At 65.4% G+C, this 19,410-nt stretch overlaps 3 protein-coding genes and 1 pseudogene across 3 annotated transcripts; 2 read left to right on the forward strand and 2 right to left on the reverse strand.

The window, feature by feature from the left end:
* Positions 1 to 574: 574 nt before the first annotated feature.
* On the reverse strand, positions 575 to 4,085 carry LOC133628016 (tubulin alpha-1A chain-like; annotated as a pseudogene).
* A 4,329-nt stretch (positions 4,086 to 8,414) lies between these two features.
* Positions 8,415 to 11,189, forward strand: LOC133628015 (tubulin alpha-1C chain). Its single transcript, XM_062015715.1, has 4 exons — positions 8,415 to 8,487; positions 9,244 to 9,466; positions 9,542 to 9,690; positions 10,215 to 11,189. The coding sequence occupies exons 1-4, from the start codon at positions 8,485 to 8,487 to the stop codon at positions 11,187 to 11,189; spliced, it is 1,350 nt and encodes a 449-aa protein (XP_061871699.1). The 5' UTR covers positions 8,415 to 8,484.
* A 1,141-nt stretch (positions 11,190 to 12,330) lies between these two features.
* On the forward strand, positions 12,331 to 15,633 carry PRPH (peripherin). Its single transcript, XM_062015716.1, has 9 exons — positions 12,331 to 12,695; positions 13,239 to 13,299; positions 13,524 to 13,619; positions 13,712 to 13,867; positions 13,939 to 14,064; positions 14,151 to 14,371; positions 14,705 to 14,754; positions 14,919 to 14,995; positions 15,088 to 15,633. The coding sequence occupies exons 1-9, from the start codon at positions 12,331 to 12,333 to the stop codon at positions 15,133 to 15,135; spliced, it is 1,200 nt and encodes a 399-aa protein (XP_061871700.1). The 3' UTR covers positions 15,136 to 15,633.
* A 1,349-nt stretch (positions 15,634 to 16,982) lies between these two features.
* On the reverse strand, positions 16,983 to 18,959 carry C1QL4 (complement C1q like 4). Its single transcript, XM_062015684.1, has 2 exons — positions 18,438 to 18,959; positions 16,983 to 17,162 (listed from the first exon to the last, which is right to left on the reverse strand). Exons 1-2 carry the CDS (start codon positions 18,957 to 18,959, stop codon positions 16,983 to 16,985), a joined length of 702 nt encoding a protein of 233 aa, XP_061871668.1.
* Positions 18,960 to 19,410: the final 451 nt, after the last annotated feature.

Here is a 19,410-nt window from a genome sequence, read left to right on the forward strand (position 1 = left end):
GAGGGGCTGCTGCCACCTTCAGTGCCCCAGCTCTCAACCAGCCAGGGTGCCTCCTCTCCCTGGCAAGAAAATGTAGAGGGGCTTCGGGAGACCCCCTGGGTGGATTGGGGGGCGGGGACATCCGTCCCTGTATACCCGGCAGGACAAAGAGGCCCTTATCACCCCCCACGGGGGGCAGCAATGCAGCCCCTCCCCTTTACAGGCACAGCAAGGACTGCGCCTGTCTTCAGCCAAATAGAGGAGGCTGGGAACTCTCCAGCTCCCCAAAAGGAGTTTAAACCACTCTGTGTGCTCACTTGGGGAACAATTGGCTCCTGGTCCTCAGAAAAACCCACCAACACTCTCCCCCAGTCCCTGCTCTAAGGCCAGGGCACATGGAGTGGCACAGGGGGGGCAGAATTGCTCTTCTCTGGAACAGAATGGGGAGGGAGGACAAGTGTGGGGAGTAGGCTGCTGCCCCAGGGTCTGGGATGGAGCCCAGAGCCATGCCAGGGGCTGTCGGGACATTGCCCAAACCGAGAGCAGGAGACCAGAAGGACAGAAGGAGAAGCAGAAGGACACCAGAGCCAGGTGGTAAGACAGGGAATGCTTTTTATTCAGACCCACGGGAGAGGACGGGTGGGTCATGACAGACTTTTCCATTGAAGCACAGACCATTGAACAGGACAGACCGCGGCGCACACACTGCTACGGACCCACAGGGGGTCTTCAACTAGGTTATGTTCCCTGTAAAAGCAGCACCCTTGTGAGAGTTTAGTATTCCTCCCCTTCCTCTTCACCCTCCCCTTCCACTGAATCCACCCCCACCTCCTCATAATCCTTCTCCAGGGCAGCCATGTCCTCACGGGCCTCCGAGAACTCCCCCTCCTCCATGCCCTCCCCCACGTACCAGTGCACGAACGCCCGCTTGGCATACATCAGGTCAAACTTGTGGTCCAGGCGGGCCCAGGCCTCGGCGATGGCCGTGGTGTTGCTCAGCATGCACACAGCACGCTGCACCTTGGCCAGGTCTCCCCCGGGCACCACCGTGGGCGGCTGGTAGTTGATGCCAACCTTGAAACCAGTCGGGCACCAGTCCACAAACTGGATGGTGCGCTTGGTTTTGATGGTGGCGATGGCAGCGTTGACATCCTTGGGCACCACGTCCCCGCGGTACAGCAGGCAGCACGCCATGTACTTGCCGTGCCGCGGGTCGCACTTCACCATCTGGTTGGCTGGCTCGAAGCAGGCGTTGGTGATCTCAGCCACCGAGAGCTGCTCGTGGTAAGCCTTCTCGGCTGAGATGACGGGGGCATAGGTGGCCAGCGGGAAGTGGATGCGGGGGTAGGGCACCAGGTTGGTCTGGAACTCTGTCAGGTCGACATTCAGGGCTCCATCGAAGCGCAGGGAGGCCGTGATGGAGGACACGATCTGGCCTATCAACCTGTTTAGGTTGGTGTAGGTTGGCCTCTCGATGTCCAGGTTGCGGCGGCAGATGTCATAGATGGCCTCGTTGTCCACCATGAAGGCACAGTCAGAGTGCTCCAGGGTGGTGTGGGTGGTGAGGATGGAGTTGTAGGGCTCCACCACAGCCGTGGAGACCTGTGGAGCCGGGTAGATGGAGAACTCCAGCTTGGACTTCTTGCCATAGTCGACAGAGAGACGCTCCATGAGCAGGGAGGTGAAGCCAGAGCCGGTGCCACCTCCAAAGCTGTGGAAGACCAGGAAGCCCTGCAGCCCTGTGCATTGGTCAGCCTGGCAACGAGAGACAACAGTAGGCACATTTAGTCCCAGCAGCAGCAGAAGTTATTCTTTCCCCTCTGTGGCCTCACATAAACTCTTGGGGGATTTCCAGCAGCAGAGCAGAAGCCACCAGGATGGGCGACAAGGGGGCTTTGCACCATCAGCTGGACACTGATTCATGGAGCAGTGAATCCCCCAGGGAAGCCCCTTAGCCGGAGGGTGAGGAAGTACCACACAGGGGGACCAGGTGCCAGTGGCTTGGCAGTAGAACAAGACGTTTGGATACTGGGGAGCGGGGCAGAGCCCTGGCCTCAGCTCAGCCACAGCTCTGTGAGGGGCTGGTGGGGGCTGCCACAGCCTGCGCAGTCACCAGGACGCCTGTTCCCAACCGCACGCAGCTGGATGCGGCTGCAGACAGAGCCAAGGGGGAACAAAGAGGGAATTGCACAGCTCAGCACTGCCGGCGCCCGGGGGCTGCGGCGCTGTGGAGTGGCTCCAACGCTGCAGCTGCGCCACAGCCGCTGCCGGCCAATGGCAGACGCAGCACAACAGGATTAACATTAATTAATATATTAAATCTAACCCCAGCCTCGCGAGTCCAGAGGGAAGGGTGAGACTGAGAAATGAGTCTTTGTCCTCGGCTCGCCACCCACAAGCCCCCTCTGCCCCTACCAGCTTGCGGATGCGGTCCAGGACCAGGTCGATGATCTCCTTCCCAATGGTGTAATGCCCACGGGCGTAGTTGTTGGCCGCATCCTCCTTGCCCGTGATCAGCTGCTCGGGGTGGAAGAGCTGCCGGTACGTCCCCGTGCGCACCTCGTCTGCGGGAACAGCCTGTCAGCGCCCGGGACCCCACAGCCCCCCTCCCTCCCTCCCTGCCTGTCCCTGTGCTCACCGATCACCGTGGGCTCCAGGTCCACGAAGACAGCCCGGGGCACGTGCTTGCCAGCCCCAGTCTCGCTGAAGAAGGTGTTGAAGGAGTCGTCTCGTCGGGCTGGATGCCATGCTCCAGGCAGTACAGCTCCCAGCAGGCGTTGCCGATCTGCACGCCCGCTTGGCCCACATGGATGGAGATGCACTCACGCTGTGGGGGCACAGGGGGGGCTTGGGCACCTCTGGGCTCCTCTGTTTGTCACCCCTGGGCTCCCCGCTTTGTACTCCCCCCAGAACACGCCAGCACTCAGCTGGGAAGGGCTGGTCCCCAGGGCTGGAAGGGGCGGGCTCATCCCAGGGTCCAAATCCTGCCCTATTGTTCTGGGTCCTGGCAGGAACCAAAAGCTGCAGGGGGAGCTCTGCTACAGAGCTCATTTTGGGACAGAGAGCTCAGCACCAGGGGCTCATCCGGCTCCTAGGGACCAGGACCACACCCAGGGCAAGAGGAGGGGGGAGCCCCAAGGGTCTCATCCTGCCCTACCACTCCTTCTGAGACCCAGCAGTGTCCGTGGTGTGGGAGGGGCTCAGCACCGGGGGCTCATCCTTCTCTCTCGGGTCCCCATAAAATCAGGGACTGTAGGGGCTGCATCCTGCCCTGCTTTGTCTGCCGGTGTGGGACGGGGTGCTCAGCACCGGGAGGGGGTGCTCATCCTGCCTTGCCCAGCGCACAGCACCCGGGCCACACCCCGCCCCGCGGGATTAATTCTGCCCCGTTAAACCGGGGCCACGACCAGAGCAGGCTGAGAGCTCAGCACCGGGAGCTCGATCCTGCCCGGTCTAACGGGAGCCACACCCAGTGCTCCGTACGGGGAACGGGGGGCCTGATCCTGCCCGGTCTAACGGGAGCCACACCCAGTGCTCCGTACGGGGAACGGGGGGCCTGATCCTGCCCGGTCTAACGGGAGCCACACCCAGTGCTCCGTACGGGGAACGGGGGGCCTGATCCTGCCCGGTCTAACGGAAGCCACACCCAGTGCTCCGTACGGGGAACGGGGAGCCTGATCCTGCCCGGTTTAACGGGAGCCACACCCAGTGCGGGATGGGGAATCAGCCCCAGGGACAGCAGGAGGACTCATCCAGCCCTGTTTAACGCGATCTGGGTCCCGGGCGATCGCTCCTGCCCCGTGTAACGGGAACCACGCCCAGTGCGGGATCAGCCCCAGGGCCGAGGGCCCCATCCCGGGCGGGGCGGGACCAGGGACAGCAGCAGGACCGAGGGGAAACGGGGACCGAGGGGAAACGGGGACCGAGGGGAAACGGGGACCGAGGGGAAACGGGGACCGAGGGGAAACGGGGACCGACCCCCCCCGCGCCCCCTCTCACCATGGCGGCGGTCGGCTCCGGGGCGGTCTCACAGCCCGACGCTGAGGCGGTCGATGTAAGAGGCGCGGCAGAGCGCGGGGCTCGGCGCGGGGCTTTATAGCCCCGTCGGGGCGGGGCGGGCGGCGGGGCCGGGGGCGGCGGCGGCGGCGGCCATTGGCGCGGGCGGGATGAGGTAATGGCCCCCCCGGCACCGCAGACAAAGGCCGGGCGGTGCGGAGCGGCGGGGAGGGGGGAGAGGCGGGGGTTGCGGCGGCCACGGACCAGCCCCGCCGCCGGTTCCTGCCCGACGCCGTCTGATGTCCTTGTCCCCTTCCCCGCCGTGCCCCGATCCTCGTTCTTGGCCGCGTTACCGGCCGTGCCCCAGTGCCCGGCGCCGGTTGTGCCACTGTTCCCCTGTCTGGCTATGATGTGGCTCCCGTTTGTGCCCCATGTCCCCATCCCTGGCCACACTCTGGTCCCCGTCATCCCTGTCCCCGTCCCCAGCCACACCCTGGTCCCTGTCCCCAGCCATACCCCAGTCCCCATCCCCAGGGACACTGTCCCCGTGCCTGGCCATGCCGCAGTGCCCTGGTTCCCAGGCATGTCTTGGGCCCCATCCCCACCATGGCCCAGTGCCTGTCCTGGCTGTGGACTGGCCCTTTCCTGGCCGTGCCCATCTCTCCCAGTGCCTCTTTGTCTGCTCAGGCTGCAGAAACGAGCCCTGTGGGGCCCAGCTGGGGAAGAAAGCCTCTTTCCTCTTTCCGCAGGCAGCTGGGGATGAGCAGGGTCGGGAGGGCTGGGGACAGCAGAGGCACACAGGGGACAAAGCCCTGAGGTGGCTCCCAGCACAGTTTATGGGGCTGGGGGGTCCTGGACTGGGCAGCAGCTGCTCTGTGGCAGCTGGTGGTTGGGGCACAGCTGGGATATAGAGGCACAAGTCCCTCAGCCAGTCCTCCATCTGCTGCAGCCCCTGCATGCCCCCCCCCCCCCCCCAACCCACTGGCCCCATGGCCCCAGGGGCATCCCCCTCCTTGGGGGGTCCTCCCTTCCATTTATCCCTGCAAAGCCCAGGGGTAGGGGCTGGAGGTCACCCCCCCTGAGGTGGAGGGGCTCCGATGGCCTCAGCCCCTGCAGAGAAGTGACCCCTCCACTGCCCATGCAGGCAGAGCTGATCCCAGCTGCTGCAGGTGGAGCCGCCAACATGCCCCCCCCCCCCCCCCCCCAGAAATCACATTTTTCTCCGTGTTTCCCACATTATGCAGATTTCTGGGCAGCTCCAGGTTCCCACGGCCCTACTGCCAGCCCCATGGCCCTGCTGCCAGCCCCATGCTCTGCCAGCCCCGTGCTTTTGGAGTGCTGCTGAAGGGGGTGGGAGCAGGGAGGGGGCTGAGGCTGTGGGGCTGCAGACAAAGAGGGGCTGGGATTTGGGCATCGCCCACCAGAACAAAGAACTGGGTGGCTCTGACTGCGCTGAGTGAAGGGGAACTGGCAGATTCAGCTCGTACTGGGCTGGACTCTGTTGCAAATGGGTGTTTAAGGGGATTTTATCCCCAAAGCAGCTCAGACCCCAACCCCAATCACACAATGGGTCCTACCCTGTGTGGGAAACAACTCATGCCTTTGTCTGATCATGGTCCCAAGCCCTTAGGGCCAGAGTGGGGTCTGACAGGGTGTTTCCCCAGGGTCAGGGGGTTTGGGAGCTCACAGCAGCTTCCACCCACGGGACCCTTCTCCAGAATGGGAGGGGGAACTCCCTGCCCATCCCATTCCCTGAGTCATAGGTAGGGGGTGTCTCATGGGGCAGTGGGTGGCTTGGTCCCCCCGGGTGATGTGGGGTGTAGGATGAGAGGCCTTGGATGTGGGGTCATCCCCAGCCCCTTCCCATCTCATTAGGTATGGAAGGCCACTCTTCCCCGCACCCACAGCTGCCAGGCAACAGGCCGTGGCAGAGTTGCTAGGAGACCAGTTGCTAGGAGACAACCAGAGACACCCCCTCTCCCTTTTCCCCACCTCCACATTCCCCTTCCCCAGCATCCATCCCAGGGCCTGGCTGGGAAGGGGGAGTGTGGGGAGATGGGCAGGAGTTCCCTGCTGCCCAGTCCTGCTGTGCTGGTGGGGGTACTCAGACCCTGGGGGCCCCAGTGCTCGGCCCAACTGTTCCCTGCCATGGGGCTCATCAGCCCTAGTGTGTACCAGTGCAGGGGGGGTCTGTCCCAGGTCCCAAACTTCCCCCCCTCGCCTCCCAGCCCCCTCCCACCGCAGCCCTTCCCGGCTGCCTGTGCTGTGTTGATTGTTGGTAGCAACGCGGCGGCTCCTGGTGACAGTTGCTGCCCCCCTGCCATGTCTGTGCCAGACATCATTGAGCAGAACATGTTGACCCCCCCCTCCCCCCCGGCGTCCCCCTGGGCCGTGCAGAGCTCCCAACTCTGCCCACAGCTGCCCTCCCTGACCCAGGCATCTCCGGGTGGGGGGTCCAAGAGCCGCCATCCTCCCTCCCCCCTCACACAGCCCAAATTCCCAGCCACTGGCTTCCCGCCTGCAGCACAGTTGAGGTGTCCAGCCCCTCCAGTTCAGGCCCTTCCTGGGAGTCTCTCACTAGTGACCTTGCCCCCCATGGCCAGGACGCATCGCCGGGGGTCGGGGGTGCCAGCCCTGCCGGGGGATGCCACAGCTCCCAGGAGGGGTGACATCCCCTGGGCACCGGTTGTTGCTATTTTTAACCTGTTTTCCCGCAGGACGCAGCGTGCGAGAGCCCGCTCCGCCCGTCTGTCCGTCCCCCGCCCGTCTGTCCGTCCCCCACAAACACCGATGTGACGGGTTCATTGAAACGGAGAGACGGGGCGGGTCGGGAGTGGGGGCCGCTCCTCGCCGGCGCGCAGGGGGCACCGACTGAGCCTTGTCGCCCCCCGGATGGCTCACAGTGGGACTGGGGGAGCACAGCGGGGGTGGCGTGCGCAGCCCTGCAGTCCCCCTCTGAAGGACGGGGCAAGGGACCCCTAATACCCAGTGTGGGGCTCAGCCACGGCGAAGGGGACACTGGGAGCAGGAGAAGACATGGGAGAGACAGCTGCGGGGGCACGGGGGGCTGCAGCCGTGGTGGCTGTGTGGAGGGGGCTGCAGCATTGCTCAGCGCCGCCGGGGCAGCAACTGCATTGCGGCAAAGCTGCAATAAAGGAGCGGGGCGGTGGCGGCGGCAGGGGCGAGGTGGGAGAGACCCTGCTGTTGGAGGGGCCCCCGCTCCTCCTGACTCCCCTAAAGCACCCCCTGACCCCCAGCGGGGCTCTGCAGCCGGGATAGGGGGAGCTCGGGGGACTCCAGTGGCCTCGGCTCAAGGAGGAAGTGGATGTCATGGGGACAAAGCCCCCCGCCCTGTCCCCAGGCGGGTGTCAGCACCCGGGATGTACACAGGGAGGGGACACTGGGGTGCCAAAGCAGTGGGAGGGACATGAGGGGGTGCCAAAGGAGTGGGAGGACACGAGGGGTTGCCCAGAGGAGTCGTGAGGGCTGCAGCTCAGCCACTGTGTGCAGCGCTGTGCAGTGAGGGGCCGGGCGCAGCTTTGGGGTGGGGGGCACAGGGACTCCAAGGATACGGGGAAGGACACGATGGCCCCACAGGGACCTGCTGCCCTTGGCCGTGCTGGGAGCCTCCCCGAGGCAGGGGAGATATCATCCCCCGGGGACAATCTGGTCCCCTCCCACTCAGCTCTCTGTAGACCAGCCCCATGGGGGTACAGGGTCTCTTTGCCGGGGCAGGAAGGTGACTCCAGTGCAGGGGTTGGGTTCGAAGCTCAGTGAGGAGGGGGTCTCCAGGACCGCCCGTGTACCCATGTTGTTCCCAAACCTGTCTTTGGCCCTGGGAACTTGACCCTGACCCACGCTCACCCCAGGGCAGGGCAGGGGGGAGCTCAGGGAGGGACAAGGCACTGCTTCCCAGGGGTTGCCGCCCCGCGCCCCGTCTGTCCTGCCCCACAGGAATCGTCCCCGCGTGGGTTCCCCCCAGGAGCCGCCCCGGGGGAACACGGGGCGGTGGCCAGGGCCAGGAGCCGGCGCGGCGGGAGCCCGCGGGGCTTCCCACGGGAACGGACTGGGACGGGGCCGGGGTTGGACAGGGACGGGGCGAGAGACCGGGATGGGGGCAGGGTCGGGCAAGAGGTGGGGGACCGTCAGACCCTCTGGCCCCCGGCCCGGGATGGGCCGCGGCTCTCCTATTCCCGCTGAGCTCCCCCGTTGCCCCCCGCTCCCCGGCGCCGCCCCCTGCCCCGAGCCCCCCCCCCCGCCCCCCCGTCCCCCCCGCGCCGCCCCCCCGCCGCATTCCACTCCGCTGACGTCACCACCGGCCGTTCGAGACGGCCAATCAGAATCGAGGCGGGGCCGGAGGGCGTGGCCGCAGCGGAGGGCGTGACCAACGGCCAACGGTCACGCCCCACCGGCACCTGCCACGCCCCCGGCATCCGACGTGGGGTCCGCGGCGCCCGTCCCTCGCCTCCCTCCGCGGCGGCTCCGTCAAAGTTCGGGCAGTGAGCGGCCATGGTGAGTACCTGGCGGGTCTGTTGGGGGGCGTGGGGACACCGCGGGGGTGTCCCGTGGCGCGGGATCTCCCCGGGCGGACGCCGGACTCCCCCGCAGCAGCGTGTGGCGATGAGGTGCAGGATTCCAGGCAGTTCCAGGTCCCCTCGTGTCCTGCGTAGCGTTTAGGGCTGCGGTCCGCGGGAAGGTGGGGGCTTCTCGCGTGTCGGGGACGCTCCGGGGGACTGTTGAATAATTGTGCGCTGTGAGATGGGGGGTGAGGGGATCCATGTGCCTCTGGTATGGGACGGGGGCGCTGCAGACGTGGCTCCTCCTATCCGGCGCTCGCTGACCTGAGGACTCTCACCTCGAGCTGCGCCGACTTGCCCTGGGCTCCCTGTCCCCCAGTGCGGGGACATGCCGGGGTGCACGGCACGGTCAGGTTCCTAGGGCTCCCGTGGGGCTCCCCGAGATGAGAGAGGAACTTGTCCCGGGAGGGGCTTGGGGATGTTGGGGGGACCTTGCAGCTGCCCACTTGCTGGGGACAGCCCCGGGGACAGGGAGTGTGCAGTGGCACGAGCACGGGTGGGAGTGAGTCACTGCAGCGCGGGGCGATGGGGGGCAAAGTTCTCCCAGCATGACTTTGGGTGGAGGAGACAGGGAATAACCCTGGGGAACCCCAAATTCCAGCTCGAGGGCAGCAAGGGTGAACAACTCCAGCTGGTGTTAGGGTTAGGGGATGTGCGCAGCTGAGCCCAAGCCCCCCCTGTGCCCCCACAGCGTGAATGCATCTCCATCCATGTGGGCCAAGCAGGCGTGCAGATCGGCAACGCCTGCTGGGAGCTGTACTGCCTGGAGCATGGCATCCAGCCCGACGGGCAGATGCCCAGTGACAAGACCACCGGTGGGGGAGACGACTCCTTCAATACTTTCTTCAGCGAGACTGGGGCTGGCAAGCACGTGCCCCGGGCTGTCTTCGTGGACCTGGAGCCCACGGTGATCGGTGAGCACAGGGACAGGCAGGGAGGGAGGAAGGGGGGAGTGTGGGGTCCCGGGCGCTGACAGGCTGTTCCCGCAGACGAGGTGCGCACGGGGACGTACCGGCAGCTCTTCCACCCCGAGCAGCTGATCACGGGCAAGGAGGATGCGGCCAACAACTACGCCCGTGGGCATTACACCATTGGGAAGGAGATCATCGACCTGGTCCTGGACCGCATCCGCAAGCTGGTGAGCATCTCAGGGGGACTCAAGAGGTGGATCCATCCCCAGGGACTGGCTGGGGAACAAAGGGAAGCTGATGTCCCAGGGAAGATGATCAACAGGTCCTTCTTGCCTCTTTAGCACTTTGGGACAGAAGGTGGGGCTGCCCCAGGAGGCAGCTGTGGCTCCAGGGTGTAGGTGACAGGGTGTAGCCCTCCCTCAGCCTGGTACCAAGCCCAGCTGTGGGGACCAGGATGGGAAGCCTGCTGCCCAGGGCAGGAGGGGGCTGCGCAGCCCTGGTTTGGGTGCTAGTTCAGCACTGGTTTAACTGGTGCAGCTACCCAAGCTCTTTGAACCTCTGGTTCTCACGCTGGGGCTGGTGCCTGGGCTGGATGGACCTGCTGGGGAGCTCCTGGCACATCAAAGGCTGAGCTGGCTGCCCAGGGGCTTGCGTGGGACTCGTGGCTCCTGCTGCACTGATCCTGAGGACGATGAGGATGTGAATCCATGTCTGACCAGCTCTGGACCCCACTGTTGTCTCTCGTTGCCAGGCTGACCAATGCACAGGGCTGCAGGGCTTCCTGGTCTTCCACAGCTTTGGAGGTGGCACCGGCTCTGGTTTCACCTCCCTGCTCATGGAGCGTCTCTCTGTCGACTATGGCAAGAAGTCCAAGCTGGAGTTCTCCATCTACCCGGCTCCACAGGTCTCCACGGCTGTGGTGGAGCCCTACAACTCCATCCTCACCACCCACACCACCCTGGAGCACTCCGACTGTGCCTTCATGGTGGACAACGAGGCCATCTATGACATCTGCCGCCGCAACCTGGACATCGAGAGGCCAACCTACACCAACCTCAACCGCCTCATCAGCCAGATCGTGTCCTCCATCACGGCCTCCCTGCGCTTCGATGGAGCCCTGAATGTCGACCTGACAGAGTTCCAGACCAACCTGGTGCCCTACCCCCGCATCCACTTCCCGCTGGCCACCTATGCCCCCGTCATCTCAGCCGAGAAGGCTTACCACGAGCAGCTCTCGGTGGCTGAGATCACCAACGCCTGCTTCGAGCCAGCCAACCAGATGGTGAAGTGCGACCCGCGGCACGGCAAGTACATGGCGTGCTGCCTGCTGTACCGCGGGGACGTGGTGCCCAAGGATGTCAACGCTGCCATCGCCACCATCAAAACCAAGCGCACCATCCAGTTTGTGGACTGGTGCCCGACTGGTTTCAAGGTTGGCATCAACTACCAGCCGCCCACGGTGGTGCCTGGGGGAGACCTGGCCAAGGTGCAGCGTGCTGTGTGCATGCTGAGCAACACCACGGCCGTCGCCGAGGCCTGGGCCCGCCTGGACCACAAGTTTGACCTGATGTATGCCAAGCGGGCGTTCGTGCACTGGTATGTGGGGGAGGGCATGGAGGAGGGGGAGTTCTCGGAGGCCCGTGAGGACATGGCTGCCCTGGAGAAGGATTATGAGGAGGTGGGGGCTGACAGCGTGGAGGGAGAGGAGGATGGGGAGGAATACTAGTGCCTTGTCTCTTCTGACAGTTACACTGTGTTGCTGATCATTAAAAATTGTTCTTTCCACTCTTGCCTTGTTCATTGTCTCAGCACAATCTGGTGACCTGGGGGGACACCCCGAGGGGAGAGGGGGCCCTGGTTAAGCTGAGTTGGTCTGGGCCGGCTGCCCAGCACTGTTGCCAGCTGGCACAGGGGCTATGCCGGGGGGCTGTGTGGGACTGAGCTCCCTCAGATGGGTACTGTGCTGTGACCTGGGCTATCTGCATTGGAGGGGATTCACGTGTCCCGTTGCTCCATTGTGGTGTGAGGATCCCTGGCAACACCCCCCAGGGAGACTTGAGTCCCCAGGGCCCTGCTCAGGCTGGAGCCGATCTCCCCTGCCCTGCCTGTGTGAGCAGGATGAAACCCTGGTCACGGCTGGTGCAGACGGGCTGGATGTGCTGCTCCTGGCTGGGCGCTGGGCTCCGTGTGGTGCTCGGCAGCGCCGGCGGCGTCCTTAGCACGAGGCGTCCTCCCCCCAGGCCCTGGGCACAGCACCGACCCCTTCCCGTAAGCGCCGCCCCCGCTGCCCGGCAAGGGGGGGGCTGAGGGGGGCCAGGGCCAGCGCTGCCCCTGCGCATGGCAGCTCGGCAGAGCCGAGTCACGGCCGTCCCTACAATCCGGGGGGGACGGGCAAGGTCTGCGCTGCTTGCTCCATAGAGCTGAGCACCTGTGCAGGATAGGACCCAGCTGTGTCCCCATCTCTTCTCTGTAGTTCAGTGCGGGGTCTGCACCCTCGTGCTCTTTGCAGGAGACCCCTCTTAGTACTGCCCCGCACCACACAGCGTCCCCCAGCCCCCTCCTGCAGCCTGGCAGCGGGGCACCCATCCCCTCCGCCCGAGAGGTGGGGGTCTGCAATCCCTCAGGTCCACACGCCACCGCCCCTGGGGCTATCGAGCTTCTGTAGCCCCCCGACCCTGCATCCCAAGAGGGGTCCCCGGCCACTCCCGCTCCCTCTCCCCGCCCCCCGGAGGGGACACCCGCAGCCCCCGGTCCTCCCTCCGTCCGGGAGAGCCCTCCTCTCGTACCCTCTGTCCCCCCAGCGGGGCGGAGCCGTCTCCCTCTATAAACAGCGGGTACCGGCGGCCACCGCCCCTCCCGGTACCGCCATGAGTCGCGGCGGCCGCGGTCACCCACCGCGCCGTGCCCTCGGGGCTCAGCCGCCTCTCACCGCGGCCCCGGGGCGGCTGGCGGCGGCGGCGGCGGCGCGGGGCGCGGAGCGGGACGAGTTGGCGGCACTGAACGATCGCTTCGCCGCCTTCTTGGAGCGGGTGCGGGCGCTGGAGCAGCAGAACGGGGCCCTGAGAGCCGCCCTGGGCCGCGCTGCCGCCGCCGCCGCGCCCCGCGCCGCCGGGCTGGTGCAGGGGGAGCTGCGGGGGCTGCGGGAGCGGCTGCAGCGGCTTGGCCGCGACCGGGATAGGCTCCAGGCCGAGCGGGACGGGCTGGCCGTCGACCTGGCGGCCCTGCGGCAGCGGTGGGTGGGCAGCGGGGCTGGGGGACGCCTCAGGATGGGGACTGGGGAATGCACTGGGATGAGGGGATGCAGCAGAGCCGGGACGGGGATGAGGAATGCAGCAGGGTGGGGACGGAGAGCGCACGGACAGATGTGCAACAGAGACAGACCACATACTGGAATGGGGACCGGGGGGGATGGTGGGGTGGAGAGCGAGATGTGGATGCGGCAGGATGGGGATGCAGCTGGATGGGGATGCAGCTGGAGATGCCTCCAGGTGCCCTGGTGACAGAGCAGGGTGTGCAGTGGGACAGAGATGGGGAATGCCCAGGGGATACTGGGAGAAGAGGGTGGGGGATGCACCAGAGGTGGTGGGGAGGGAAGCACAGTTCTTGGGGACTGTGAGGAAAAGGTGGCTCAGGCTTGAGGGGACTTGTTTTCCTTCTTCTTCATCCCCATATGCCTGCAGTGGGGAGGTGGGGGCTGCAGCAGGGCAGGGCACTTCAAATATGAGGGTTGAGGGCTGCACCCTATCCCCTGCCTCCTCACCTCTGTTCTTCCCAGGCTAGAGGATGAGACACAGAAGCGGGAGGATGCAGAGAAGAGCCTGGTGCTGTTCCGCAAGGTGAGGGGGCTGGGGAGCCCATTCAGTGCCCATTCCCTTGGCCCCCATGCAGTGCACACTGGTGATGTCCAGCCCCTGCCACGGCTGCCCACATGTGCAAAGGCCCCATCAATGCCCCATGCACCAGGGACTCCTCATTCTGCACTACCTCATGGGGATTTCGGGGCTGGAGGGGGCCATCTCCTCTACTGCCTCCCCCTGCCTTGAATGGGGTCTCTCTGCAGGATGTGGACGATGCCACGTTGTCCCGCCTGGAGCTGGAGCGCAAAGTCGAGCTGCTGATGGATGAGATCGGCTTCCTCAAGAAGCTGCATGAGGAGGTGGGGATCTGAGGAGGGAGGCAGAGTGTGGGGGGAGTGGGAGCAGGTTGGGTCAGTGTACTGCAGTGTGCCAGCCCATGTTACCCACGCAGGAGCTGCGGGACCTGGAGGTGAGTGGCCCAAGCCCAGTGGCGGAGGTGGAAGTCTGCAAACCAGAGCTGACGGCCGCGCTGCGGGAGATCCGCACCCAGTACGAGAGCATCGCCGTGAAGAACCTGCAGGAAGCTGAGGAGTGGTACAAGTCCAAGGTACTCATGGCTGGGGGGGTCCCGAGGGGCTGGAGAGCACCAGCAGCCCTGACTCCTCCGGTCCCCTGCAGTTTGCAGACCTCTCAGATGCAGCCAACCGCAACCACGAGGCGCTGCGGATGGCCAAGCAGGAGATGAATGAGTCACGGCGGCAGATCCAGAGCCTCACCTGCGAGGTGGATGGGCTGAAGGGCATGGTGAGAGCTGGGGGGATGTCCATGGGGGGCACAGGCACCACCTGGACCCCTGCCCAGGCCCCACACAGCCCCTTCTTCCCTCACAGAACGAGGCACTGCAGCGGCAGATGCGGGAGATGGAGGATGAGTTTGGGGAGGAGATCATGAGCTACCAGGACGTGGTGGGGCGTCTGGAGCAGGAGATTCAGCAGATGAAGGAGGAGATGGCACGACACCTGCGTGAGTACCAGGACCTGCTCAACGTCAAGATGGCCCTGGACATCGAGATTGCCACGTACCGCAAGCTGCTGGAGGGCGAGGAGAGCCGGTGAGGCTGCTCTGCTGAGCGAGGGGAGGCTGCACGCGGCCCCACGCCCCATCACTGCGGGGGTGCAGGGTCTGACTGCATGAGAAGGTCCCCACCATTGTGTCATCCCAGTTGTTCTGGGATTTTCCTGCAAGGAGGCAGCTCTGGGCTCAAACAAGAAGTTCCCACGGGAGCTTCTTGTTGCTAAGATAAAGGCAAGGCCAGGGGAAGGCACGATGGCGGGGGAGCTGCCGCCAGCTCAGAGCAGCAGTGACACAGTGGTGTGGGAGAGTCAGGGTCACCAGTGAGGCTTGGGTATACCAGACTCCCCTCACCCCCCCTCTTCCCCCCCAGGATCACGGTCCCCTTGCATCCTACCACCTCCTTCAGCATAAGAAGCTCAGGTGAGCTGTGGGAGTCTCCCTCTGTGATCAGGGCCCTTTCCTCCCTCTCTTGGGGCAGAGACCCTGTGGGGGTGCAGGGTCCCTGTGCCCCTGCTCAGGGTGGCCTTGCACCCACTCATGTCTGGGGGGAGCAAAGGGAGGCTGATGGCTTCTCTGTGCCCCAGTGCTGGAGCCAAAGCCCACGGAGAGCCCGGTGAGGAGGATGGTGCTGATCAAAACCATCGAGACGAGGAATGGGCAGGTGCGGGTGGGGGGGGCTGCAGAGGGGGGATCGGCCCAACTGTGGGGCTGATCCTGCCATGGGGCTGACCCCAACCTTCTTGCCCCCCACAGCAAGTAGTGACGGAGTCACACAAGGAGCGAGTGGAGCCGGGGCAGTGATGGAGGGGATGGGACCACTCCGCACCACCTGACCCAGCAGGGTGGTGGCAGGGGGGAATCCGCAGGACCCCACGGTGCCCTGTGCAGGCTGGGGAGCAGAGCGTGGGGTCTGCTGCCCTCCACCCCAACCCTGCTGCCAACACCGCAGTGTGATGCTGCGGCACGTCTCGGTGCCTTGTGCCCCCCCTCTGTTTATTGCCATTTAACGCCTATTTATTTATCCACCTCCCAGGACCTCCGTCGCATTTAACATTTACCGACTGTCTCTCGTTTCCCTGTCCCGGGGGGTGTCCGGGGAGTCTGCCGAGGCTTCCCAGGGATGTGGGTCCCGCTGTCCCCAGGCACTGTGTCCCCCACGGAGTCCCTGTCTACTGCCCACCGCCCCCCCGGCTCTGGGGGTGGGCTGGGGGAGAGAAGGGCTGCAGGACGCGGGCGGGGGGGCTCGGGCGGCTGTTCCCTTCCCCTCTCCCCCATCCTACTTGAGCGGAAAATAAAAACTGTGCCGAGGACGGGGACGAGTCACTTGCGGGCGGGGGGTGGGAGGCTCTGGGCGCTGCATGGAGCCAGCTGGGGACGAGGGGCGTTGCGGGGGGTGTCCCGGGGGTCGCACCCCGTCCCAGAGCTGATTGGCCGATACCAGCGCGTCGACCACCGACTGAACCAACCTCAGGCGGGCGCTGGCGGCCGCTGCCGCCGCTCATTGGTCGGCTCCGGGCGAGGGACGGAGCATCGGCGGTGGCGGCGCTTTCTGAACGCGGCGCTCAGGGCGGAGGCGCGACCCGAGCTGGGGGACGCGGGGCTCCCTGGGGATGGGATGGGATGGGATGGAGATACGGGTGAGGATGCGGGTGTGGAGGAGTGCAGTAGAGTGCGGTCCTGGGGCCAAGGAGGGGGCCTGGGGGCGCTTAGGGACAGGAGTATTTCAAGGAGGTTGGGGGCACTGTGGCACTAGTGGAAGTGTTTGACCCCGGGAGCCCATCTGCATCCGCAGCCCCCCGACCCTAGGACAACTGGGGCTGCTGATCCAGCCGGGGCCGGTGTAGACACACCACGGACAGATAATGCAGGAGCCGCTGCTGCCTCGTGTCGTGAGGGCCGCGGGGTGCCGCGGGGGGACGACACCCACCCCCGCCAGCCCTTGCCGGGAGTCCCCAGGCCGCCGCCGGTAGTGTGTCATTCCAGCCTTTGGCCACAGGGTGGCAGCACCTGCCCGCGAACATGCGGGACCGGGGCGGGGGCGACCGGGCTCTGGGGGGCTCGGGCAAGGAAGACACCCGTCTCCTCCCAGAGTCCTCTGACGGGGGTGGCCTCTGCCCCCGCAAACCCACGTACCTGGCAGGTGGGGCGCCACTCTCCCCGTCCCTCGTGGCAGCCGGTACAGGGTAGAGGAAGGTGACAAGGAGGGTCCCCACCAGTGGCTGGGCACTGCTGTGGGAGCGGTGCGAAGGAGCGATGGCAGCACAGCCCCCTCCTCGGGTCCACCCCAGGCCCCAACAGTTCCCCTTTGTCCCTCCTGGTGAGGCGAAGGCAACGGCTGCACATCCAAACCCAGAGTGTTTTATTGGGGGAAGATGGAGCCCAACGATCAGCTGTGGGGACCAGGGAGTGTCCGGGCACGGGGACAGCCCTGGAACACCCCAACGCCCTTGGGGGTGCTGGCATGCGGGGAGGGAGGGGGCGGAGAAGCCAAGAGGTGCGTGTGTGCAGGGCAGCGTGCGATGGGGAGGGGGCCGTGTGTCCCCTCGCGGGTGTCTCACCGCACCCAGTGCTATCGTGGGGATGATCACACCAGTGGGAGCCAGGACAGCCCCCTCAGTCCCCGTTGTTGTGTCCCCGCTCCGGGGGGCTCAGTCGGGGTAGATGATGAAGCCGGAGAAGGTGCTGTACTTGTTGGTGTTGCCGCCGTGCACTTTGCCACCGTCCAGCTTGACGAAGACCTCATCACCCACGTCCAGGTGAAGGATGACGCTGTTGCTGGCGTAGTCGTAGTTCTGATCCGCATCCTGTGCAATGGCACTGGCCCGCACCTGGGGGACACGGCCATCAGGGACACCCCCCACATGCCATCTCTGAGGGCAACATGGGCACGGGGCTGGGAACAGGGGGGCTGAGCTGCTGTGGATCCCCCTCAACCCACTCAGTCTCTCTCGGGCCAACACTGCTCAAGGTCACGCCATCTGTCTGCAGCAGAACTGGATGAGAGAGACGACATCCCTTCCAGCTCCCCAACCGCTACCGGCCAGCAGTGGTGACCAGAGGGGGCGGGGCTGCCTCCCACCCCCTCGACAGGGTGTCAGAGGTGGGTCTCAGTCGGTGCTTGGCCCCTAAGACCCACTGGTGACTAGATCTGGAGAGCCCTGTGCTCAGGACACTGAGACTTTCCCCTGCCCCACTCTCCTGCGCTGCCTCCTGGGACTGGGAACACCCCAGGGAGGGGCATGAGCAGCTCCTGTGGGGGTGGTGGAGCCAACATCAACCAAACTGGATCGATGCTTGTTTCTCCCATAATAAATGGGAAACACCCTGGTTGAGGCAGCGCCTCCACAAACAAAAGGACAGGCTGGGGGGCACAGTCTGTCCCCCCAGCAGCACTGGTGTCCATCCCAGCCAGGGAGGCACAGCCTGTCCCCCCTCCCCAGTGCTGGTGGCTGTCTCAGACAGAGGAGCACAGCCAGTTGTCCCCAGTGATGGCAGACGTCCCAGATGGCCCTGACAGACCCCACTCCCAGCCTGGTGCTCTGGGGCGAGTGTGTTCCCACATTTCTCTGGCAGGAGCCTCAGGAATGGGGGTTTTGTGTCCCCAAGGCTGAGGCAATGGCAGATGGTGGGGATGAGTGTGGGGAGGCTGCCCCTGACACCCTTTCTGTGGTCCCAGAGGAGTAATAGGCGGGGGGAGATGGGGAGGGGGGTACCGAGGTGGGGGGACCAGGGGTGGGGAATCAGGGATGAGGGAAAAGGAAGAGGAGTGGGGAGAAGAGGATGGGAACTGAGGTAGGGACATGGATAGGAGAAAGGGAATGTGGGGACTGGGCTGGGGGGAAATGAGGATGGGGGATTGGGAATGGGGAGAACCAAGATAGAGGACCGAGATTGAGGTAAATTGTAGTGGGAAAATGAGAGAGGAGGAAAGAGGATGGGAAAGCCAAAATAGGGGAAGCAGGATGGGGACACTGGGATGGGGGGAGCAGGGAGGGGGGACCAGGCAAAGGCAGCAGGATGGGAGATAGTGGGATGGGGGGCACCGGGGGTCGCAGGGTAACTGTCGCGGGGGAGCCAGCTGCTGTGCCAGTCCCGGCCCGTACCTGCCCGTTCTTCATGAGGTCGGCCCACATGCTGGTGCCGTCGCCGCCGCGCATGAGGACGTGGTAGGTGAAGAAGTAGATGCCAGGCAGGGGGCAGGTGAACTTCCCACTCGAGGGCTCGTAGTAGTTGCCCACGTTGGTGACCACGTCGTCGAAGCGCAGCACCTCGTAGCCCTCGTGGGGCTTCCGCAGCCCCGCGTAGAAGGCGATCTTTGGGCTGTAGAAGGAGGGGATGTACCCCCCAGGCCCCGGCCCCGGAGGCCCCGGCGGCCCCGGCCGTCCCGGCTCACCCGGTGGCCCTCGCGGTCCCGGTGGTCCAGGGGGACCCCGCACACCAGCACGGCCCTTGCGCCCCGGCTCACCCTTGGCACCAGGCAGGAAGGGTGGTGGGGAGGCAGGAGGCAGCTCAGGGCCAGGGTAGGGGTCGCAGACCATGCGGCAGCTGCCGAGCATCTCGTAGTGGGCGGCCGCCTTGGAGCTGTGCACCAGCAGCGGGATGGCCACCAGCAGCACCAGCACCATGGCCACGCCGACGGCCGCCCCAGCCACTCTCTTCCTGCGGCTCAGCCGGGAGGCGGCCAGCGCCAGCAGGTCCTCCTCGCCCTTGGGTGCGATGGTGGCGCTGGGGGGGTGGACGGCACAGCCGTCCACCGAGCCTCACGCCCCGGTGGGACCGGGCTGGGGAGAGGGACAGGGATGGAGGCAGAGATGAGGCTGGGGAGAGGGACAGGAATGAGGATGGAGACAAGGAAGGGGACAGGGACAGGAATGAGGATGGAGACAGGGATGGGGCTGGAGATGGGGACAGGGATGAGGATGGAACTGGGGATGGGGATGAGGATGGGGACAGGGATGAGGATGAGGACAGGGATGGTCGCAGCAACGAGCTGGGAGTAGGGATGGGAGAGAGGATGAGGCTGGGGACAGGGCTGGGGAAAGGGATGGTCGCAGCAGCGGGGCTGAAGCAAGGGCT

The sequence above is a fragment of the Colius striatus genome, chromosome 26, assembly GCF_028858725.1.
Source record: "Colius striatus isolate bColStr4 chromosome 26, bColStr4.1.hap1, whole genome shotgun sequence".
Classification (NCBI taxonomy): Eukaryota; Metazoa; Chordata; class Aves; order Coliiformes; family Coliidae; genus Colius; species Colius striatus.